Genomic DNA, 24,040 nt, shown 5'->3' with positions numbered 1-24,040 from the left:
CATTTTCTCTTCCAATTGCCTTCTACTTTTCCTAACATTATTGTCTTTTCCAGTGAGGGAAGATCCATGTACATTACCCTGAGCAACTTGGGGAAGAGGTGGGAGAAAAATGCGTGAAATAAAAAAAATGTTGGAAACTCAATATGGATAAACCTATGAAGCCACCACTGATCCCTCTAGTTCAATGTTGTCTAACTGGTAGCAAGTCTTAAAGTCTCAGGCAGAAGAGGGGCATCTCTGTCATGTCTGAGCCCCATCCATGCCAATTTTAATGATCCTTTTGTGCTGAACCAATGTATCCTGTTGTAACTCAATGACATTTTACCAAAGTCATCATAACTATTTCTTTCACAGGCTTTCACAGGTGTTTATCTGATGGACTGTAACAGCTTCCAGTGTTTCTGAACTTGTACTCGCTCTCAGACTTTGCTGTGTCTTGCTTCCTAGTGACTCAACTTGATATTGCAAATATGTGAAATGTTCTCACACAAGACAAGTGCCAAAACCTTGTTTATGATTCGGAGGGGGGGAAAGAGCAGACTTGAATGTTAAAAGAGAAGTCTCTCTCACATGATGTCATTCCTATCAACTTTTACTCTTGCTGCTCAGATGCTTACCTTGCTTCTGAGTAGTCCTATGGACATATATATGGAAATGATTTGATTTCTGAATAAAAACCATTTTACCAAGAACCTGTGTCTTGCTGCAATGGTCCAGGGATCTGTCTACCATACCCTGTCATCCATAGTTTGACAATCTCCCTATGCCTGCTGCCATTTTAATGGGAGATACCAGGGACTGAAGACCACCTTCATACAGAGTATCTTACCCAACACTGATCTCTGGCCCCTCCAACTCCAAAATTGAAGGAATGTATAAGCCCCAGCTAAATAGCTGTAGGAGTGTTGATGGGAAATAAACAGGAGAAGAATGAATGGAGTCTTCTTTCTAAATGACTCTTATTGGCTCTTGTCCTTGAAATGAACATGGAATCCTGCCTTGAAGTCATAGCTGACTTATGGCAACCCCTGGCAGGGTTTTTATGGCAAAAGGCTAACAGAAGTGGTTTGCCATTGCCTGCCTCTGCAACTCTGGTCTTCCTTGGAGGTCTCCCATCCAATTGGCTCTTGCATGTGTCCCTTTGACTATGTCTCCATCCCTTTGCCTCACCTGCCTGGAAAGAGAATTATGATCAGAGCCTTTCAGTTTTGACGTATCACTATTTTCAAATTTCAATCTTCAGCACAGCTCTGAATTGCCCCCCCCTCACTCACACATACTATATCGAGCAGCATCTCCTTTGAAGATTAAGTTCCATTTGAGAGAAATAGTCTTTACTGCTTACCTTGAAATGAAGTCCTGGGATAAAGCTATTTACCCTTGAGCAACTGCTCCTGGTTAAAATTAGTTGTCCTCCCACATCCTTGGTAATGGCTTCTGGTGATGATGAGCAAGTTGAGGGCAGCTGCGATGTGGAGGGGCGGGAAGAGAGCTGGAAATGTCAGAAATGTGCTCAGTCTTCTGATATTTTAATGAGGCTAAGGCTTATGGTAATCAAGCAATTCCTTGCTCTGGAAACCGAAAGGGGGTTTATGTTAATCTGTTGTGACACCAATTGTTTTTCCAGTGTGAAATGATGGATCCTCTGCATAACTGTGTGACAGTCTCTACAGAGTGGGGCAGATCACCCTCAAGACCCAGAGGCTCCCGCGTGGATTCTTGAAAAGGGGAATAATAAAAGAGCAAATATTGCTTTTATTAACTCTTTGGAGGGTGTAATTTTCCAAAGGCCTTCTTTTTGCTCTAGCATTTCTGTTCTGTGTTATTATTGTTTTATGGCTACCCATTTCTCCAAACTTTAGGGGCTTCAGGAGGAATGTCTTTTATGGATTCTTTTTGAGAGAACTAGCAAAAGGTACTCTTGACGGCAAGGGTGAGGGGGTGAGTATTATGGGATATCAGGGACAATAATCACATGGCTGCTGCCAATGGCTTCTATGTTCACAGTTGAAATGAGCATATAATGGAGAATTAATGGAGGGAGATAGAGCTGAAGAATTGGGTACATTGTGATTTAGGCAAAATTTGACTGTGGCAGGACATTTTAGAAATTTATAAATTATGGACCGTGTAGGAAAAGTGATGAAAGAAAGAAAGAGATTTTTCTTTCTGCCTACTGGTCTGCATTTCCTTTCCATTAACAACAAATATAAGGTAAGTTATGACAACCAGTCTCCTTTGTGTATCTTCTCTTCCAAGCTTCCTGCAAGGTGTTCAGGGTAATGTGCTAAGTTCTCCCATCTTCACATTTCCTCACAATAGCCATGTGAGATGTGTTAGTATGTATTTCAAGTACAACAATACAGAATATACAAAAGAAAGGTCTCACAGAATGTAGATTATTTACATTCTGGAACTCATATGGGCCATTTTCACACGTCTTTCTTGCCTGCAGAACATTGTGTGAAAGACCCTGAAGACAGCGTTTTCTCACTCAAAATTGCACCAGGAAGACACTGTTATCCGGGGGTTTTGCGCGAACTTGCAGAAAACTCCCATATAACAGCATCTTCCTGGCGCGATTTCACATGAGAAGACACTGTCTTCCAGGTCTTTCACGTGATGTTCCGCAAGCAGGTAAGATGTGTGGAAACGGCCATGGTTTAATTACCTGGGACACCATGGGACAGATCAAGGGAAGCTGTGAATTTGTGTTGCCTTTAGGCACCCCATATTCCATTTCTCTTTGCCTCAGGCAAAGAAGTTGCAGTTGTATTTCAGGGAAGTGCACGGCTGTAGTTAATCTTCTGGACAGATTCTTGTTGATCCCTGTGGCAGAGACCGTGATGCTGGCCCTGCCTGTTTTCAAAATTGGCTCTAGATGCAAGTACATGAGCTAGACTGGCCTCTTTGAGTATGAATGGAGGATCTCCATCTTCACAGCAGGTGAATGGAAATCAGGTAGTGAAGCCATTCCCCATTGCTGTGCCTTTTTGCTAAGGTTTCATTGGTGGATTTCTTCCAGTTACACAGCAGCTGACAGCCATTAAGCCCATTCAGAACACCAGACTGATCTTCCTGCTTCTCTCATCCTGAGAGTAGCTTGGTCATTTTCTCACCTAGTAAAGCATTAAGAACAATAAATCCTTACCTTATATCAGATATAAACATGGGGGAGGGGGCAGTGGCCCTTACCAGTAGTCAGTGAAGGATCCTTGCTTCCACTGATTTTAAAAGAAGCCCAGAAGAGAGCACCCCCCCCCCCCGAGTTTCCCCAGTGGACACAGAAGCCTCTGCAGGTTTCAGAAGAGACAACCTCACAGAGGGAGTGGAAGTGGAGACTGGCCCTTGGCTGGAAGACAACCCTGCGTGGCAGACTGGCCTTTGAGTGCCTACAGGCCCAGTGGTAGGCTTGCCAGGTTTCCACTGCTGGTGGAGGATTTCCTGCTGCCAGCAGGTGCTTCCCACCACTGCTCAGCTGGATGGAGAGAGAAAGATGGCAGGAAGATGCCGGGGCATGGGAAGCACCTTGATGCATTGACAGCACTCCATGCACCTGGAAGTGACATTAATGCATCGCCAGAGATGCTCTAGCATTTGCTCAAATGCTAGAGAGAGTCCCTGGTGACATAGTGACATCACTTCTGGAAACACAGGGAGTGATGTGTGTCTCCGATGACACCATTATGTCACTGGCAAGGCCCCCACCCCTCAACCTGGGTCTCTTGCCAGTTGCCAGCCTAGTGGTGACAACCCTATTTGACTACCACCCCCATAACCCCTCAAGTTCAAGCTAGAGTTTATTCTTATTAGTGTAAGCTACTTAGGAATCTGTGCATTGGATGAAAGTCAGGTAAAAATACAATGAATAAAAAATACAACGGCCATCTGTATTAGCTTATTATCAACTAAAAGAAGGACAATTCTATGAATACTCTTTTGTAGGTATCTTGTTTCAACCTCTCTGTCCTGGAGATATTTGTCACTTTGGATACTAACATAGGTCCAAAACAAAATCTGGTATATTTTGATGTGGGACTTAGAGGCAATTTTGAACTGTGTATAGTCACTAACCAAAAAATGATATAGCAATCTTATCAAAATGATTGATGACAGCAGATGATCTATCTAGTTTGGGGGGATGACAGAGGCACCTCTTTCCTTGAAGTAGAGTGTTTTTTGCATAGTTATCTTACCAATCCTCCCTCCAATTAGGTTCACTTGAGTTGCAAATACTGGAAGATAAATTATATGTGACTTTCAGAATTGCTTGTTGTAAGCTTTTATACTAAACTAATCAGTAGCAAAGAAAGATAGAGCTTCCAGTCTGTAATACCTAGCCTATACCTACCTGTGTTACATGTAGGTTTCATTGTGGTCTGTTTTAAAAATCATTGCAACCTCTCCCTCGGTATTTAAGGAGGAAGGTGGGCTAAAATGTCTTATATAAATAAATATTGTTGATGTTTGGTTATTGCTTCAAAATTTTTAGAATTTTTGAACATTGAATCTAGGGAATCTTGTATGAGCACTGTTCTCTGGGGCATTTTTCTTCAACCAGGGTTGTTTTCACATATATTGGATAATGCACTTTCAATGCACTTTAGCCATCATTTGCAAGTTGATTTTCCTGTGTTGTGGTGGTAGGCAAATGACAAGCCTAGGACAGAGGAGAGAGTGCTGGGCTGTACTAGGTGGGGAAAACGCAAGAAAGAGGCCTCCACTGAGTGATTCAATTAATCACCCCACTGCTCTTCTGTGTACAAGGCAAAGTAAGAGGTGTAACACTCATGCTCTCTTTGCATGCATACTTGCAGTGGATCCTTTTAAAAAGCAGACTCATGATGACCCATGGCCTCTTCACTGGGAAGCTTCACTGTCGCTCTCTACAAGTTAGCCCAATCTGTGCAAAAAAAAATTATATAGCATAAGACAAGGCAAGTAGAGCTGCTGTAGCATAGTGGTTAAGTGGTTGGGCTGCAAATCAGTACTCTGTTAGTTGGGATCCCGCTACTGCCATGAGCTCAGCAGGTGGCCTTGGGTAAGCCACTCCTCAGCCCCAGCTCCCCAGCTGTATAATGGGTATAATAATAACACAGACTTTGTTCCGGGGCACTAATTTGTCTAGAAGATTAGTGGGGTACTATAATCTGCCTAGAAGAGCTGTATATCAGTGCACTGTTATTATTATAAGACAGGATAAGTTTGGAACTGATTCAACAAAATAAAGGGATTTCTGACCATGTTCAGAGGCATTCTCTTCTTAGTATCACTCTACAAATCCTAGGAAAGCAGGTCTAGAGCTAAGCCCTGATGAATCCTGATGTGCCCCAGGGTTTCTGCTCTTTATCCAGGAATTGAAAGTTGATCAGTTTGCATGCTACAGCCTGTATGTCTTGAACGGAAGGGAAGGTCTTATGTGAAATGTCTTTTTCCATATTCCATGCAAAAGGATGGAGGGATGGGGGTACCCCGGATTGAAACCCCAGGTTGCCAGTGATTCCTCCTGAAGGGCTCTGTCATATTACACAATCCCAATCAGACTAGCAGTCTCCATTGTATGGCTTACATTATATCAGTTTAGTGTTCATGAGCAGTAATATGATTGGAAAGTGACTTTCAGAGCATATTAGCAAACATGAATACTCATGGGGACTGATGGAGGAGAGCTAATGTGATGGTCCTGTCAAGTTGCATTAGCAGTTCTAACGCCATTCCAGCTCAGGTTAGTCTAGCCAGAAGTGGTGAAGAGCATGCCAGGTTTCTACCTCTTGTTCAGGTGAAATGTCAAGATGGTAATGAAGAAGGGGGTCCTGACTTGGATAGCCCAGGCAAGCCTGATCTCATCAGATTGTGAAAGCTAAGCAGGGTCAGTCTTGGTTAGTAATTGGATGGGAGACCTCCAAGGAAGACCAGAGTGGCTATATAGAGGCAGGCAATGGCAAACCACCTCTGTTAATCTCTTGCTATGAAAACTCCAGCAGGGGTCACCATAAATCAACTATGACTTGACGGCAGTTTACCATCACAATGGAAAAGGGTGAAATTGTTGTTCCTGCTGGTCTGTTGTGGAGTTTATCCATTGTTAAAGGTGAGTTTTCCCAGAATACTAGAAGGAGGTTTGTCACTTTATCACTTCAAGAGCCAATGTTGAGTAGCGATTAGAGTGTCAGATCAGGGTCAACCTAGGTTCAAATGCTTAGCCCTGAAACTCACTGGGTGGCCTTGGCAGTCCCACTGTCCCAGACTAATCTCCCCCATGGGGTCCTCGTGGGAATAAAATGGAAGCAAGGGAAACTCTAATGTTGTAAGGGGTTCCGGCCCGGGGCAGGCTCTAAAGCATTCCCCCTCCTGTACTAAGAATGTTCCCACCCATGCTCCTGGGCCTACATACTGTAGAGAGAAGAGGAATAGTGGTGGGCAAACTGCATTGCAAGAAAAGTTCTCTGCAGTTACAGCTTTTGTCTTCAAGGCATACTTCATAAGCTTTGCTGGCTTCTCTAGAACACAGTTTGCAAGCTGATGTCTAGTAGATCATAAGGATTGCTGCTTATATACTGCATCAGTGGCAGCAGCAACACATTTCTGTAAACAGAAATCTACTTTTCTAAATGATTATAAATGCTGTCAGAAGTTTCTGGAAAAGCACAATCCAGAACTGTACTTTCTATGAGCTGTAAATTATTCCATTTTCCAGTCCTTTCTGTCTGTCTATTGCATTGTTATGCAATAGCAAGGAGCTCAGGAGGACAGCATACACGAGTTTCCTTTCCTCTTCTGTATCTCACAACAACCCTGTGAGAGACTCCGAGAGAGAGAGAGAGAGAGAGAGACAGCCAGCCAGCCAGACAGACAGACAGACGGACAGACACTGGCCCAATGTCACCAGTGAGTTTCAAAGAACAGTATGGATTTGAACCTAGGTCTACCTGGTCCGTCACTCTAACTCTGCCATTCTGAACCAGTCTGTCTTAGAAATCATTCTTCAAGGGTACAGACTCAGAGTGCAGCTTAAATGAATATCCCAAGACAGTAGTGTCTGAAGACCAATTTGTAAAGGCAGAAAATATTAAGCAACATTAGAACTGGCACTAAATTTCAAAGGAAACCCAAGACAAATTTGGGGGGTTGTTTTCACAAGAAATATCTGTAGACATTTCGAATGGAGCTAAAATTATTTCAGTGTGGAGACATTTCTCAGAATGTGGGATTGGTTTCTCTTCACTTAAGCCAATTTTCACCTCAAGTGAGCTAATTTGTGGGTCCTTCTTGCTGAACCATCTGTGAAACTCTGAAACAAGTAGTTTGTGGAGTGGGCTGTTAATCCAATTGGAATTAATATATCCTTTAGAGTCTTTTGAACAGAGCTTTAAAGGCCAATTACTGACTTTATTTTTACTCTTTGGACAAAGATCCAGCTTTCCCCAATTTATTCTGTGACCTTTAACTTTTTGTAAATGGACATGGAAAATACTGTTGAAATAATTGTGAAATAAAATAAACTAGAAACATAGCTTTTTCTGTGGCAACGTCCAAGTCTGTTACCTTTCAGAACTATGAAAGTGAAAGTTAGCAGAGCCTACAGAGAAGAAAAATAATGGCAGAGGCTATTTCCTGTAGCAGCCAAGTGAATTCTCATGTATATAAAAAACTGAACATGGAGACATACATGAATGCATCCAAAATCTGCATTAATAGAAATGGACTTTTCCCCCTCCACTAAATTGACAGTGGAGGCAGTAGAAAAATGCTTAACTGCTTAAGTTAATGTGGCTTGAAAGGAGAGGTACAAACACACTAAAACAATGATCTAAATACCTGTTGAATGTTCTTTCCTACTCCACAAACCTTCCTTCTCCACAAAGCTTCCCATTGTCACTCATTGGCATCCAAATCAAATTAACAAGGATGCACCTCAGGACAGAACACACATGAAGCTGCCTTAGACTGGGCCGGATGACTGGTCTATCACGGCCAGTGTTGTTTACTGTGACTGGCAGTGGCTCTTTGAGGTCTTGTGTAGAGGTCTTTCACATCACCTATTACTTGCTTCCTTTAAATGGAGATACCAGGGATTGAACCTGGGGCCTTCTGCATGCAACGCAAAGGCTCACCACTAAGCCATGTCCCCTGCTCTGCAGGGGCCCACCTCTCTCTCACCTTTCCAATGATTTCCCAGATCATACCTTTTCTGTGAAACCATTGGCTCAAACTATTCACGTTTAACCCACAATGAAATTAAGCCTAAGTATGTATAGCTGCACTTTCCCTTTTCTTCTTTTGTTACCCTCATCTCTTGTTCCTTCCCTCCGTAGGTTCCGTTTCCCCTGATGTTTAAATTGAGTTGGCAGTCCCTATGCCAGAGATTCTTGTTTAAAACTTTTATATTACTAAATAAAGTGCTATGAATATCAGTGGTGCTATATAAATATTTGTGTTCAGCAATTACACCCCCCTCCTCAGTTTAGGAAGATCTTTTGAGCATCTTTTTTTGTCTTCTTTGAAGTATGTAAGGTTAGTTGCTCTGCAGGCATTCCCTTGTGGTGTGGAACAGGGTAAAACGAAGAGCTGTGGCTAAGACTTTTAAGTTGGACTAATAATAATAACAACAATGCTATGCTTATATACCACTCTTCTGAACAGGCTAGTGTCACACTCAGAGTGGTTAACAAAATCAGTATTATTATCTCCATAATACAGCCAGGGTGAGAGGAGTGGCTTACCCAAGGCCACCTGCAGAGTTCATGGCAGTAGTGGGAGTCAAACCAGCAGAGTGCTGGCTCGGAGCCTAGCCACTTAACCACTATGCTAAAGCAGATGGCCTCATGGCAGTGATCCCCAATGTGGTGCCTAAGAGCGCCATCAGGTCCCCACCATTATGTTTTCTGGTGTCCACTTTCTTCTTCCCCAAAGCAACGGTCCAGTCCCAGCATTTCTCCGCCTCACTGGAGTGAGTGGTGTTTAAGAATAAGTGCAGGAGCCCCCATACAGGAACAGCAGCCTTCAATACAAGATAACACTTGGCTTTGAACCTCCCAACATTTTGTGCTCTCATGGCAGCCATTTTGTGGTAATACTCACTAACTGTTTTCAAAATTCCAAAAGTGTCCAGAGAGTCAACTAGTCTGGTGGAGACTCCTCACTTGGGGTCTCTCATCCATCTCTGTGATTTTCACATTTCTGTTTCTACAAGAAGCTGCCAAGTGTCCTGTTACACTTACTGTAAATACTGAAGAAAAAAACAAAGTGACATGGGATGTCTTTTCTCTAAAATTATGTCTCTTCGTGGTGGAATTAATTCAGCTGTGGACTTGTTGAGCATTCTTCTGGAAAATAATTGGTATTCTCACAAACTCTGAGATTGTGGATTAGGGGAAATTTAAATAGTTTTTCCTAGGACAGCTTGGGAGTCAGCGCTACCTGTGCTCAGTTCAATGGATTGCAACTAGTTCACCATCATTGCTTTCTCAGAATATGGCAGACAAACCAGCAGAGGTACCACATACAAAAACATTTTTATTAGTTGTAGTATATTTTGCTTCAAATGCAATGCTCAAACTAGGAATACAGCTCAGCAGAATTACATATATGTATATTGCATGTTGTTTTTAACTGTGTCTCCAAGATATTCCAGTTCTCTTACTTTCAGTCCTACATGAGGTCTCTAACGGGGGAGCCTTGGCCCATTATGGGTTACAGGCCCCCTTTTCCTTTTGTATATATATTGTAATGCTGTGGCTGAATGCCATGATCTTTATCCACCCTGGATGAATAGCAACATGATGTTCAATTTCTCAGAGGTGTCTCTCTCCATCATGCTTCACTTTCTCTCCACGAATACTGTGTAAATAATATGTATATCTATACAGGTTATATAAATATATATCTATAATATATATATGTATATATGTATATTACTGTGGTTTGGCTTTAAGAAGTCAACCATAAAATTTGTGCTTTTCTTATTTTTATGAGATCCGATGTACAGCATTATCAAGAACGCAGCCAGTTGCTGGAAGCCTTACTGAGTATGATCGTTGTTCATTTCATGATCTTGCCATGTGTGCTCCCCCCGCTCACATTTACAAGGAATGTACTCTCTTATCTTTGCAGTGATTTTTAAGACAAGAATTCTGGTCTTTGCAAATGAACAACAGGATTAAAAGAAACTCAAAAGATGTGAGGAAGGATTGCACCCTTCCCTATACATACAATTTGAAGAATAACCAGACATTCATTGTAGCTTTATTTACATTGTAAGTTCAACAGTATTACATGTATTGTATTATATCTGTACATAGCCAAGTTATGGTTTGGTCATGTTGAAACATACTTCCAGTAGATATTTACAGATGGAGTAATCAACCCCGGGCTCAATCCTAGTTTCTTCAATATGGCACCAGTAGTTAAAAGTAGAAATTGTTGATGGTATGTTTATTAGTACCCCTTGTCCACTGCCCTGACCACTGGAGTATTACTGATATGTGATTCAGTACTGGACAACCATATTTGGGGTGCACCTATAAAGCTGACATGGACATTCAGCCACTTTATATCTTCCCAGAATGTGTGATTGGAGAACAAAAAGCAAACAGATTTGCCATCACTCTGTGGTCTGTCCCTTTGTTTGAACTGGGACAAAAAGGGCCATTTAGAATCACAAAATCATAGAGCTGGAAGGGAACTCCAGGGCCATCTAGCCCAACCCCCTGCACAATGCAGGAAATTCACAACTACCTCTCCCCCACCTCCAGTGACCTCTCCTGCTCCATTTAACCCTTTTGTAAAAGAACGAGTTTCCTGAGGTGAAGTTAGGAGATTGCAGCCAATGAGAGAATGATTCATATCCTGCTACAGTGATTAATGGAAAATGGTGACTATCCAGATGACCACCCACATAAAAATCCTATTCCCACATGCTGTCTTGGTTTTGACCCACTGATCATTTAGGATTCACACAACAAATACATCCAAACGGATGGAAAAATAACCTCTCTTTGTGAAGAATATTGGAACCTGAACCTCCATGTATAAGGTTTCATAAAAGAAGGTTGCCTGTAATTAGACAGCTATTTTCCTAAAGTGCCAAACCTAAACAAATCACCTATCTGGGAATATTCTCATTGAATAAAATGGAGCTTATTTCTGACTAAATGGGCATAAGATTGCACTGTAAGTATCCTTCCGATAACTTGTTTCCACAGCCTTGAAGATGGTGAGCGCAATGTAAAAAAAAAAAAAGTAAGATGGGCATGTGCTATCTTTCGATGTGTTTATTTCCATAGACAACAATGGGAAATGGATGTGCTTGCTCTCTTCAAACGCATGAACAACAGCAAGTTTACATTTCAGTAAAGTTAGGCCCAATTCATGTCATTCCAGTGTTGTATTTGTTGCTGGGAAATCGAATAGTGTAAGTGCAGAGTCACGTTGTTTGTTCAAAAGAGGGTCTATAGGGTGGTTTGGAATGGATGGTCATTTGCCATGATTGAAGTCATGCATGCTACAATACCCATCATGATCTTGATAAAGTTATACACAGTCTGAATCATTCTAGTGGTCCTTCATACAAACAGTTAATCAAGCAACAGGCTACCCAACAAAATGATGCAGGAACTTAGCCTTAATGTAGCTATATGCTCATTGGCTAATTATGCCTGTTTCTCTAGTTCTTATAGCTTTTGCACGTCAGGTGGATGCAATGCCTTAGGAATACCCAACAGGGATTTTCTTTTGCTTTTCCTTCTAAAAGTTGTTTCAAGATTCCTCACTCTACCCGTTCATCACATGCATTGTCTGTTCACAGCAGTTCTCCGAGAGAAAGAGATGTTTCTCCATATGATTTTTCTATTTTAGATATGCCTCTGTTAAAATGCAACTTGGAGTGAGTTAAACATCCTGCTGCTTAAATACATTGACACAGTGCTCACTCAGGGACCCTATAAATATGTTAGTAGCTTCTCTTCTGCAGGTTCATCCCACGGCATTGCAGCAGCATATAAAAACTACAACTATGTAGGTGCAGCCCAGGCCCAGTTCCAGGTTTTGGAGGACTCCGGGCAACATGTTCTGCAATAGCTGCACACATACTCTATGCAACTTCCTAGGTTCAGAGTGCTACTTTTTTGCAACAGTAAGGCTAAAAGGAATAATTCCATACAGCTCTTTCAGCATCAAAAGAGTGACCAGCCCAGAGGCCCCCAGTGACATTACATAGGCTTCTGCAGCAGTCACTTATTCCAGGTGAGAATGTATGAGCCAAACTTCTCTGCTTGGCATTGGGTCCTATTGCAAACCCATGATGCCATTCCTAGAGCAGGCTCATCCACAGCCCTTGCTACAAAAACACTTGACTAGGATTAGGTGTGATGATTAAACGGCAAGGACCTTGAAACATAGGGTTAGTCATTAAGTGTCATGGGATAAACCTGTTGAAAAGCTGCTCTACTAAAATATTTAAAGAGTTCCTTGCATGGGGTTGGATCCAGTAAACTTTTTCACGTGATCTCACCCTTCTCTACTACAGCACCCGTTTATCTTGGTGATTTCCATGCAGATCTCATAATCATCAGCACAGCCTTTTGTTGATCCAAGGAGATCCCTGCCTCCCTTTTTCATCAGTGGAAAGGCTGGTTAGATCCAACCCATGATTCAGAAAGCTGATTGAAACGTTAATTGGAGAGCGTATGGGCAAAGTCTGACCATGTAGTAAAGCAGCTGTGTAGCTGCTTCCATTCACACTAATATCTCATCTTTAAATGCAAGCAGTCATTTCCCGGTGTTGCACAAGTAGACGTCAGTTAGTGAGAGCTGCTGCATCTGCTTTGGATATCAAAGTGGCCCTGCCATTTCATTACAGAGTCAAGGTTTGCGTGCGCAATGATGAACCGAAAGAGAGCTGTTTCAACATGGAACTAGATTCTGCCTACAAACCTCTACTTGCATTTCAGGAATGTAGGAAGAAACATGTTCCTAAGCAAGGTTATAGATCAGCCACAGGCTGTTGTATTTTTCAGGTAGAAAAGACAGTGATGGAGGAAGAGAGAGTGGTGTGAAATCAGGAAATTTTCTCTGCCATTACATATTTTGTCTTTAAGGACAAGCATCACAGAGTTCGTTGGAACACAGTTTGCAAACTGCTGTCTTGTAGACCAGCCTATAAGGATCAGACCATCACAGTAAGTATTGTCTACTCTGACTGTCTGCAGGTCTTCAGGTTCGCAGGTAGAGGTCTTTTTCATCGACTGCTGCCTGATAACTTTTAAGTAGAGATGCTGGAGATTGAATTTGGGACTTCTTGCATACAAAGCAGATGCTCTACCACTGAGCTGTAGCCTCACCCCAATTCTTGCTAAACTCTGAAGCCACAGCAGCAAGGAATGGTACAGTTCTGTATCTGACATCTAGTTTTCTAAATAATTATAATGACTGAGATTGATCAGAATTTTCTGGAAGACCAGTTCCAGAATAGTTCTTTCTATGAGCTATAAAGAATTCCATCTTCCATCCTGACCACTGGGCATCAGTTACAGTGGTTCATAGGGCATACTGTTATTACTAGGGCATCTCAAGCAATATGAAGGGGGGGGGAATGATCAAAGAACAACAATCTTCGAGTGGTGCACGTTACTGATTCTCGAAAAAAAATCTAATTGTAATATAATGTTTTGTAATTGTAATGTTTTGCATCTAAATAGTTTGATTTTTATTTCTACTTGCTAATTTGGTTTTTTTTTAAAAAAATGGTTGCTGTGGGTTTAAATGCAGGCCTCTGAGGAAAAAAGGAGGGGAGATGGATGGGAGAATGGAGAGTGCAGTGATTGAATGGTAGCTGTACCCTAAGGGGCAGAGTGAACTGCAGTTTTTAGTCAGAGCGCTGAGGGAAGTCTATCTTTGGGTGTTTCAAAGACAGAATTCTAGCTAAATCAGGCAAACTGTGTGTACGCATGGGTCAGTTTGTGTATATCTAAGAGAGAGATTATTCTATCTAGGTGTGTGTCAGGTCTGCTGCCCACAGTCCTTCCATATTGCTTTCTTGCTGTTTTGTGTGTGTGTGTATTAGCAGGAGCAGCCTGGTTCCCGAGACAGCCTTATCTGAGATGGCTCACCACAGCGGCCTTGGGACAGCTCCTTTCACTTTCCCACCTTCTGTACCAGCTGGGTAGACACCGAGGGTGGGGGATGGTTTAGAGGGTTTGATATACTGTAGCAAACCCTTAATATGTCATTCTCAACAAGGGATCTATGTACAGCCAGAAGCCTGCAAAAGCCTTTGGATAGCCTATGGACACTTGTACTTTCGGAATATATAATTTCTCAATAAAGAACCTTTGACTCAAGAGACCTTGGATTTCTTGCTGCAAGGGGTGGGAGACGAAATCAGAGTATGCTGCCTTCCATAGACTGACACTGTGTGGAAAGACCTGAGTGAATCTGTCTGTTTGTATGAGAACTGAGTTTATTCTGTTAGTGAAGACCTGTCTGGAAAATTACTGTGTGACAAAACAGTGCAATCCTAAGAAGAGTTACTTCAGTCTAAGACCACTGAAATCAACGTGCTTAGACTGGAGAAACTCTCCTTGAGATTGCACTGTAGGTATGTGAATATACCTTTAAGAAGATATAATTATTTTTGAAACCACCAAGCTTAAGAACTATTCAGAAACCAATACGATCAAAACTTTGAAACCATCATTCTTACATACTTATAATAAATTCTACTTTTGTTTTAGCAAGAAAGATCCTTTCTTTTTTCCTCACAGCCATCCTCAGGGCTTTTTTTCTGGGAAAAGAGGTGGTGGAACTCCATGGGTTGCCAGTGGCGGGAGGTGGTGCCCCTGGTACCACATGTGCGTGTGCAAAGTGCATGCATGCCCCCAGGGCCAATGACATCACTTTGGGTAAACTGGAACAAAGGGGGAGTTTTTAAAAGTTTAAATCACCCTCCGTGAAAATGGTCACATGGCTGGCAGCCCCACCCCTGATCTCCAGACAGAGGGGAGTTTAGATTGCCCTCCGTGCTGCTCCAGTGCTCCAGTGGAGCAGAAGGGCAATCTAAACTCCCCTCTGTCTGGAAATCAGGGGGCGTGGCCACTAGCCATGTGACCATTTTCAAGAGGTTCCGGAACTCCGTTCCACTGCATTCCAGCTGAAAAAAACCCCTGGCCATCCTCATGTGCTGACTGTTCTATCAAATTACCATCTATAACACACCTTCCTATATTGCCAGTTAAACTGAGAAGGTCCAAGGCAAAAGCCCTTGGTGGCAGTGAAAACCTTTTGAGACAGTCAGAGAAGCAGCAATCTGTAGGTCACACAAACAAAAAAAGGAATGGTGTTCTCAAGATAAAAGCTTGAGTAAAGCAGAGAACACCTGAAGCTCTGTGTGAATGGAAATAGAGTTTTGGATGTGACCAGAGCCCTCCTGAGGTATAAGTTTGTGTATATGTAAGGAGGTAATGTAAGGAGATTCACTTTTGCTTTTTGTACTTCCTGTACCACATCTGAAGTTAAAACTTGCATACATCTAATGAAGGAAACTTTGACTCTTGAAAGCTCATACTTGGGAAATCTAGTTGGTCTTTAAGGTGTTATTGGCCTTGGATCTTGCTCTTCAACTGTGGACCAACATGGCTACCCACCTGAAACTATGCATACACCCTGTGCATGATGTACCCACATCTTCAAAGGGGGGAGATGTATAAATTCTGGTTAAGAAAAATTACGAGTAAAGAAAAGAGGAAGAGTAACCCTAGGATGGCTGCCATAAGAATGATCCCTCTCTAAGCGTACCTTGAACAGCAATTTGATCTGCAGATGTTCGCAGGTGATCATGGCTATCTCCATGCTGTGAAAACCTTTAGCTGCTGATTTTGGCAACTCAAGCAGTTGTTAACATAAAGTGAAGGACAGACAAAATGTTCCCCCCCCCATAACATTTGGGCTTCCTTTCCCCTGCTTATGTGCAATATCTGCAGCAGCTGTTTATCTTACATTTTATGTGGCCAGTGTGCCTCAAGGTAGCCTTAGCACTATGACTTTGTCCAAAAACCTCTTAGGATCTCTGAAAAGAAAAAAAAGCAATCAAAAGAACAAATAGGATTTTCCTATGATGGGAAGCAGTACTTATTCAGTGCTCACACATTGTTACTGAGAAGAAGATAATGTCTTGGGATGAATGGTCCCTGTTCAGAGAAGGAGCTATTGAGACTAGGAATCAATGGCATATCCTCAACAGTGAACATTTTCTAAGAATGACCCACCTCTCTATTCTTGCTTGGGAGAAATTTGGGCCCATTCGTTCTGGGAGTTCTACCACACAAAGTACGATAAGGTAATTGCTGGCTTAACCATCTTTCTTTTTTCACGCTTGCATGTAATGAAAAGAACTAGGAGTCTACTCAAAATCTGAAAACCAAGCCCAGCTCTTTTTGGTGACTCCGGAAACTGAAGTAAGGCTTGTTATTGCTTTGAATGCTGCAATCCTCCTCTTTCACTACAAAGCTAAGCTAGAAGCATTGGCAAGTTCGAACAAGTCATCAGGTCTGTTATCCTATAATGCAGGCAGGAATCATGCGTCGAACGAGAAGCTTAAAAGCACCATTTTAAAAAAAATCATATTGACATCCAGTGGAAGTCTACTTCAAAAGGGAAGGTGACCTGACGTGAATGCAAAATGTCATGGAGGTCTGAGACAACAAGGGAAACCATGAGAAATTGAGCAATCCCCTGGAGATTCTCAATGACTTAATCTTTCCTTGGAAGATGAAATAATTAAGTAGCCAGGAGGGATTTATTTCTATGGTTCTGCTCTAATCCATTCCCCCCCACCACACACACTGAATTAAAAGCTTTCTGAATCCAAACATGATGAGAGAGGAGCTGGAATCCTTAGTTGTCATAAAGGGGTAAATAAAAGTCAATGTTCTGAAGCCCAGATTAATTGTCAAACAAGAGAGCAGAGCTATCATCCCTTGACATCCTTTGCACAGTACTGTACAATTATATAATGCATGCATTCATTGAGCACACACGCGGTCAGAATATCTGTATGTACGGTAAAATGAATGTGCCTTTCTATTTGTGGAGGTGAAGCTACTCACCAGGTCTGTCTGATGAGACAGAGTTGTTAAATTGATGGTGTGCTGGAAAACTTTCTGTAGTAGTAGCTCAACCCCCACCACCCAAGATATGTTAAACTCTAAAATTCATCAATCTCTGTCTCATCTGCCTGCTGGGTGAGGCCTAGCAGAAAATAAACATGGTAGCTTGATATGTCAGGGGCTGGGCATGATTGACAATGCACCCTGAAACAGTGCAAGGCCACTGCCGAGTGCTATAGATGGATAGAGTGATGCATTTGGAAGACCTTGATCTGAAGCCCTCTTCAACCACATTCTCAGTAGGAGTCCTTGAGCATTGTCAGAACTGAAGCTCATGGGAGGTCATGAATCTGAGGGCTTGGGAATGGGAGGCAAAGATTTAGCCCACATTCGAGGCTAAGGGAAGGTGAACAATCTGAAAGGAGATCATCCAGGTTTAGAAAGCCATGCAGAACACTTGACTACCCCAGAGCAAGGCCCCATGGCCTCTCTGCTTCATAGACTGCTGTCCCCGTCAGGGACAAGATTCACTGGCTACTGTTAATGATTCGACTAATATTGTCAAGACTTTGCCATGCTCTCACTTGTTCTTGCCCAGCTTTACCTTCGCTTGTTCCTCAGACCCTTATCATCTTGCTGAATTGTCAAGACCAGGGTATGACTATGACTTCCTTGAGTTCAACTTTCCATGTGTGAAAGTGAGTCTCAGTACAATCCTATGCAGAATTACTCCAGTTGAAACCCATTGAAATCAAGTCTGACACAAGGAGCCAGTTTGATGTAGTGGTTCAGAGTGATGGGACTCTAATCTGGAGAACTGGGTTTGATTCCCCACTCCTCCACTTGAAGCCGTCTGGGTGACCTTGGGTCAGTCACAGCTTCTTGGAGCTCTCTCAGCCCCACCCACCTCACAGGGTGATTGTTGTGGGGATAATAATGACATGCTTTGTAAACCACTCTGAGTGGGTGTTAAGTTGTCCTGAAGGGTGGTATATAAATCAAATGTTGTTGTTGTTACTGTTATCTCCTCACAGGACTGTCCTGAAGCAGGTGAACATTTGACATATGGGTAGATTGATTGTAAAACTTGCTGGTGTCAGACTCTGGCATCACTGGGGAGCTATCCTGGCCCCATCGCCAAACCCTGACCACCCTCTGTTACTGCTTCTTGCTGTGTGGCCTCTCAGTTGCTCATCCACCTGCTTAACTGGGTAAGCTGTACGGTGGTACACCAGTAGTTGTTGTGGTGGATGATAAGGAAGCTATAGGGGAGGGGAAGAGATTGATATTGACTGAAAGTGTGTCCATGAGTTTTTCCTCATAGCTTGTTTTCTTTGGCCAGAGGACGCAGGAAGAACAAGTAACTATGCTTTCGAAGGAAGCTTTAGAGCCCATTAAGCTTTCTCAGATTGAAGCTCCACTGAGTTCAATGGGACTTCCTTCCCACTAAGTGTATCTAAAATTATGCCCTGAATTAGATACTGAGAACTTGAATTAACAAACATAAAACCAAATAAGCCTGACATGTAATACTACTGAAGCCAATAGGATTGCTGGAATACAACAGGAAAAAGGGGAGTTAACTGAATACCAATTAAGACTGAGATTTGAAGAGCTGAATTTAAATCTTGAAACTATTTGTGAAATGCATAAACCTGCAAGATGTTTCAGGATTGTGGCTGAGCAAAAATCCCTGGCATGCAATCTGGACAAAATTAAGTTTACTTCAATTTTTATTTAAATCAATGACCCCGAATCTTACAGTTAAGTGCTTAAGTGCTATTAATTCCAAAGGGAGTAGCAGCAGAGAATTTGCTTGAAGTATCTATTGGTAGGCTGTGCCAATTTAGACTGGAGGTGGGGGGGTAGCATGTTAAATGTCCCCCCCCTTTTTTTAAAATCACACAATATATCAAGGAATGATGTTCTATGCAGACTTTTCCCCAATAAGCAGCTAAACACTAAAATGATATAGTACAGCAGTGCTTATGTTCTGAGTGGGTCTAGTAGTCTATGTTCGTATTGCATCATCCCTAAGCATGTTTACTCAGAAGTAAGGTCCATTGCATTTAATGGGATTAACAGTCTGCAGTCCCTAACATCCTTCCCCAAGAAAGGTTTGGATGAGATCAGTAGCAATTCTAAGGACATTACGGGATGCTAGACAATAATCCAAATGAGCAATGATTTAAGCCTAGAACTGGGAAGGGACACCCAGATACCATGGACCCAGTTTTGTTTCAGACCGAATGACATCAATGCTACTTTCTCCATGAACCCCATCTATTTTATAAGATATTTATAGTGCAATCCCAAACAGAATTACAAATTTCTAAGCTCACTGAAACCAATGGATTTAGAAGGATGCAACTCTGCTAGGGAGAGACTGCACCATTGATGACTCAGGGTTATATTTTGGGTAAGAAATCTGGGCACTGCCGAGTGTCTGCAGAATGAATCTACTCTAGTTTAATACATGTGATCACTGAATACATCCAACATATATGGAATTCTGTGCTTCATTTTCTCTGGCCTGCTAAGCATGAATCAAATCTCACTTCAGTGCAACTTAATCCTTTTCTCACTAAAGTGGCAAACTTATGTCTCAGCAGAGTACACATGGGGGCTCACCATCACTGGGATGAATGTTCCTCGATATTTGAAAACGTCTCTGCACTAAGAAAGTGGCATGTTAGGCTAGGCTCTAGTGAGAAGGTTCTAGCCCTTCCTGCCTGATTCTCTGAGGGGGGAGACTGGCGTTTGAAGCATTCAGCTATGGGAGTCCCCCTCCTGCAGTCTCAAATGGTACTGCTCAGACATGGGTTTACTGTCTCAGTGAAGATTAGGCTTCACAAGCTTATTTGATTTTGCTTCCCTAAGTCTTGCTCTGGAAGTCCAAAATACACTTGCGTGTTGATATACTGAAGGGCTCAGCCACACGTGATGCTTGAAATTCCATGAATGGCGCTTCCAGCTTTTTAAAAAAACTTGAAAAATCTGTCATGGAGAGGCCTGATTTAGACTGGGACTGCAGTTTTGTGTGTGTGTGTGTGTGTGTACACATAGGGAGGAGGACGCGTGCTCAGTTAGTGCTATTTTCCCACTTGAAACAGCCCCAGGAAGCTAATTTGTCAGAAAAAGATACAGGTACTGATACCTGGATGTTTGTCTCATTTTGACAAATAGTAGGTTTTGAGGAGCACTTCAGGTCAGAAAAAATAATGTGTGTTTGTGTGTATGTGGCTTAATTCTCCTCACACTGTGGTCCCTGCACCTCCCAGATGCCTGATTTGTCAAGAAAACTTCTGAGAGCTTCATTTACAGGATTTCTAGCACTATGGGTAGCTGAGGCCTGAGACAGTCAATAGAGTTATTTGTCACATGCAGCTGATCTTCTGGATCATCCATGAGAAAATTGGAGAGGAAGATTCTACTCAAATGTATTCTTTAGAAAGCTAAATCCACTGAGAATTCTTTCTTCATGTAAAAAAATCTATACAAGGAGAGTTACTAACACAGATAAAACTCAACAGAGACTGTTTGTTAGCCTGACACACTGTGGATATACTTATTGCTCATAGCAAAGACACAGGGAGTGGGAGAGGTGACAGATTCTGAAATGAGTGTGTGATCTGATATTCCCCAAGGCCATGTGGATTGCACCTCAGATTTCTGGTTACCAAACTGACCAGCAGGCTACCAAGAATACACAGGGAATTTCTAGGATGTAACCTGGAAGACCAATGACAGGTTTTGATATAGGAAAATAAGGGATATATAACCATCTTAATTGTAAGTGTTTGCATAATCAAATTGGTCTATAACATACATGCAATGCCAGAATGTTGACTGCTACAGTAAATAAGATTTCCACACATTGTTTACTAAGAGTTAGAACTGAGTTTTAACTCTTCCAAAACTCCAGATTTAAAGGACTTTAGATAACCCTTGTGGTGAACCAATAATATCTTAATTTGACTGAGATGGACACCAGTGGTATACAGAGCTTGACCTCGATAGAAAGGAAGAACAGGTGACCCTGGAGCAAGGCTTATGAGCAGGTGCCTCCAGTCAAATTCCAGCATATTAAAGTCCAAATGATTTCAAAGGGAGAGAGTGTTCACCTTGATAAGTTTGCTTACAAGTTTGGCTGGTTCAGCCCAGTAAGAGGTACAGTACTACTTTTTAATGCAGATCTGAGCAATGTGAGCGAGGTAAAGATTAACAATAGGCTCCTCAGCATCGAATTACGGAAACAATCAAACCCATTTGGATAGCTCCATGCTTTCTCTTCCTATCATTTACACTTTCTATGTAGGTTATTCAAATGAACATACACACAGACAAAGTGGCCACAGTTATATCAAAAAAGTGACAAAGGCCACAGTTCCCACAGAGTTCTCCTGTGCAAGCCACATTGATAATGATCTTGTGCTGCTCTCATTTCCTGCTTACATAGGAGAACATCCCAGGGATTGTGCCCCAAGAAGAATGGAGTCAAAAGCCCTTCTGCATGATAATATTTGGAGAGCAGGGAGTGTTGCCTCAAGGTCCTATCTTCAGGTGGCCTATCAACACTTTCTAGCCTTCTGATGACTCATTGACAAAAAAGTTGTGAACTTTTAAGTGCACGTGTTGGAGATGGAGTACATACTCTCAATCAGCATCTCCTTTACGCTTCTTGAAGTCATACTAGAGCATAAAGTGCTATGGCATTGTTTTATCCTACTTGGAACCTCCTTCCCCCTTATTATGGTTTTTACCTTGTGGCTCCAATGTTCTTGTAATGACACATAAGGAGGTGCTTAAAGGTTTTCTTGAAAGTAGCATTACAGAGCGCATAGCAGGCAGGATTAATGGTGCTGTTGATATAGCACAGCCAGTAACCAATCGTCCATACTGTGTTAGGGATACACGATGCACAGAAGCTGTTGATGAGCACCATGACATTATATGGTGTCCAGGTAATGATGAAGGCCAGGAGAATAGCTAAGATAGTCCTGGTCACTTTTTTCTCTCTGGAAGGCGGTGTTTTCTTTTTGGCTGGTTGCTTAGTCATCTTGACAATCTTTCGGGCAACAATGTTCTGCTTCTCATCTCCATTCTGGCCATCACTGCCTATAATTTCCACGGTGGTGTTAGCCGAGCTATCGCAGTCACCTTTGGGGGATTTTGTGAGTATCCTGATGCATGTCAGTTTGGAGTTCTCCACTTTGGCATTGACTTGGGAGACGGAAGCCCTGGAGTCCTCTTTGATGGCTTCATCCTCTTTCATGTTGGAAGCTACAGCACTGACAGAGGTGGAGTCATTTGAGCTCTCCTTCTCCTCTGCAGGGACACAATTTCCTACCAATGATTCCCCAGTGGCTTTTCCGTTCTGAATTTTGCTATGTTCTATCCCATCTTCGGTGGTTGGGATGTTGTTATTGTTTGGTTTCACTATTTTGCCTTGGACCAAACTGGGAGAAACTGGTTCCTGGTTTTGCCCACCCCCCTTTTTGTCTTTTTTAATCCTGCTCTTACTGGCCCGAGATATTTGCCAGTAGAGAACAGTCATAATGATAACCGGCAGATAGAAAGCTGCAATGGCCGTGCCAAAGGTGACGGCCGCATTGGACAGGAACTGGATGTAGCATTCCCCATCAGGAACAGTCCTTTCCCCTACAATGAATTGCCAAAAGAGAATTGCAGGTGCCCACAAGATGAAAGAGAGTACCCATGCCACTGCAATCATTATTCCTGCCATCTTAGTGGTCCTCTTGACAGGGTACGACAGAGGCTTGGTGACACAAAAATATCTGTCAAAGCTGATAATGAGAAGGTTCATAACAGAGGCATTGCTGACCACATAATCAAGAGCCAGCCACAAGTCACAAACTACAGGTCCCAATGGCCAGTAGCCAATCACAGTGTAAAGAGTGTACAGATTCATGGAAAAGACGCCAATGATCAAATCAGCGCATGCCAAACTGAAAAGAAAATAATTGTTGACTGTCTGCAGGTGCCTGTTGACTTTAATAGACACCATAACCAGGATGTTCCCAATGATGGTCACCAAGCTGAGGGATCCAGCCACTATGACAATGAAGACTACCTCAACAGTTTTATAAGGACTCCCAAGGGCCATCACATCCTCCAAAGAGCTTACGTTCGTCGAGTTATTCATGTTTGTGTCCCGTGAGCTGGTGAATCAATATCACTTAAACCTGTAAAGGAGAGAGAAAACAGACTGTGAGGCATTGACTTCAATCCCTCCAGCAAATGGAGCCCAAGAAAAGGTGCTGCATCCAAAGTGAGTTGTGCCCATCCCATCCATAAATTCTTAAGTTAAACCCTTAACTTCCTTTTTATTGTTAGGACTTTGGTGCCCTTAATTTTGTCTAAAACAACAGCACCTGAACAAATAAGTTTATTATCTGGTAATGTGCTGAGTCAAAGACCATATTAGAGCTGGCTGCAATTCTCTGGTTAGGTTAGGCTGAATTTTCGGGGAAGAAATTCCTCTTATAAACTAACCACCTGCAAAGCTTCTGGAGATCAGGGGGCGGGGCCACCAGCCATGTGACCATTTTCAAGAGGTTTCGGAACTCCGTTCCACCGCGTTCCTGCTGAAAAAAAGCACTGGTCTGAACCAAACTCAATTAGGCTTCTGAATTGGTTTGGGAACTGAAATGGCCTTGATCAGCTTGCTGGGTGACCTTTATTGGGAGAGAGACATGGGAAATGCAACTGTGTTGATACCTCCCAGGTCTCTTATCAGCTTTCAGTACCATTGACCATGATATCTTTCTGGAATGCCTCACTTGAGATGAGAATCAGGGGCACCACGATCTAGTGATTCTAGTCCTATTTGGCCAGCCAGCATTATAAGATGGTGCGTGGGGATAGCTATTTGATTCCTGTTGCTTGTGCTATGAAATCTCACAGAATTCTGCCTT

The 24,040-nt window shown here is 42.4% G+C and overlaps 1 protein-coding gene across 1 annotated transcript; it reads right to left on the bottom strand.

Moving 5' to 3' along the window:
- Positions 1-21,861: 21,861 nt before the first annotated feature.
- On the bottom strand, positions 21,862-23,283 carry CHRM2 (cholinergic receptor muscarinic 2). The gene has a single exon (XM_054989031.1). The coding sequence runs from the start codon at positions 23,266-23,268 to the stop codon at positions 21,862-21,864; it is 1,407 nt and encodes a 468-aa protein (XP_054845006.1). The 5' UTR covers positions 23,269-23,283.
- Positions 23,284-24,040: the final 757 nt, after the last annotated feature.

Source organism: Eublepharis macularius, chromosome 9 (assembly GCF_028583425.1).
Source record: "Eublepharis macularius isolate TG4126 chromosome 9, MPM_Emac_v1.0, whole genome shotgun sequence".
NCBI classification, from domain to species: Eukaryota; Metazoa; Chordata; class Lepidosauria; order Squamata; family Eublepharidae; genus Eublepharis; species Eublepharis macularius.
Note: the sequence above shows the minus strand (reverse complement) of the source record. Positions and strands in the feature narration are given on the sequence as shown.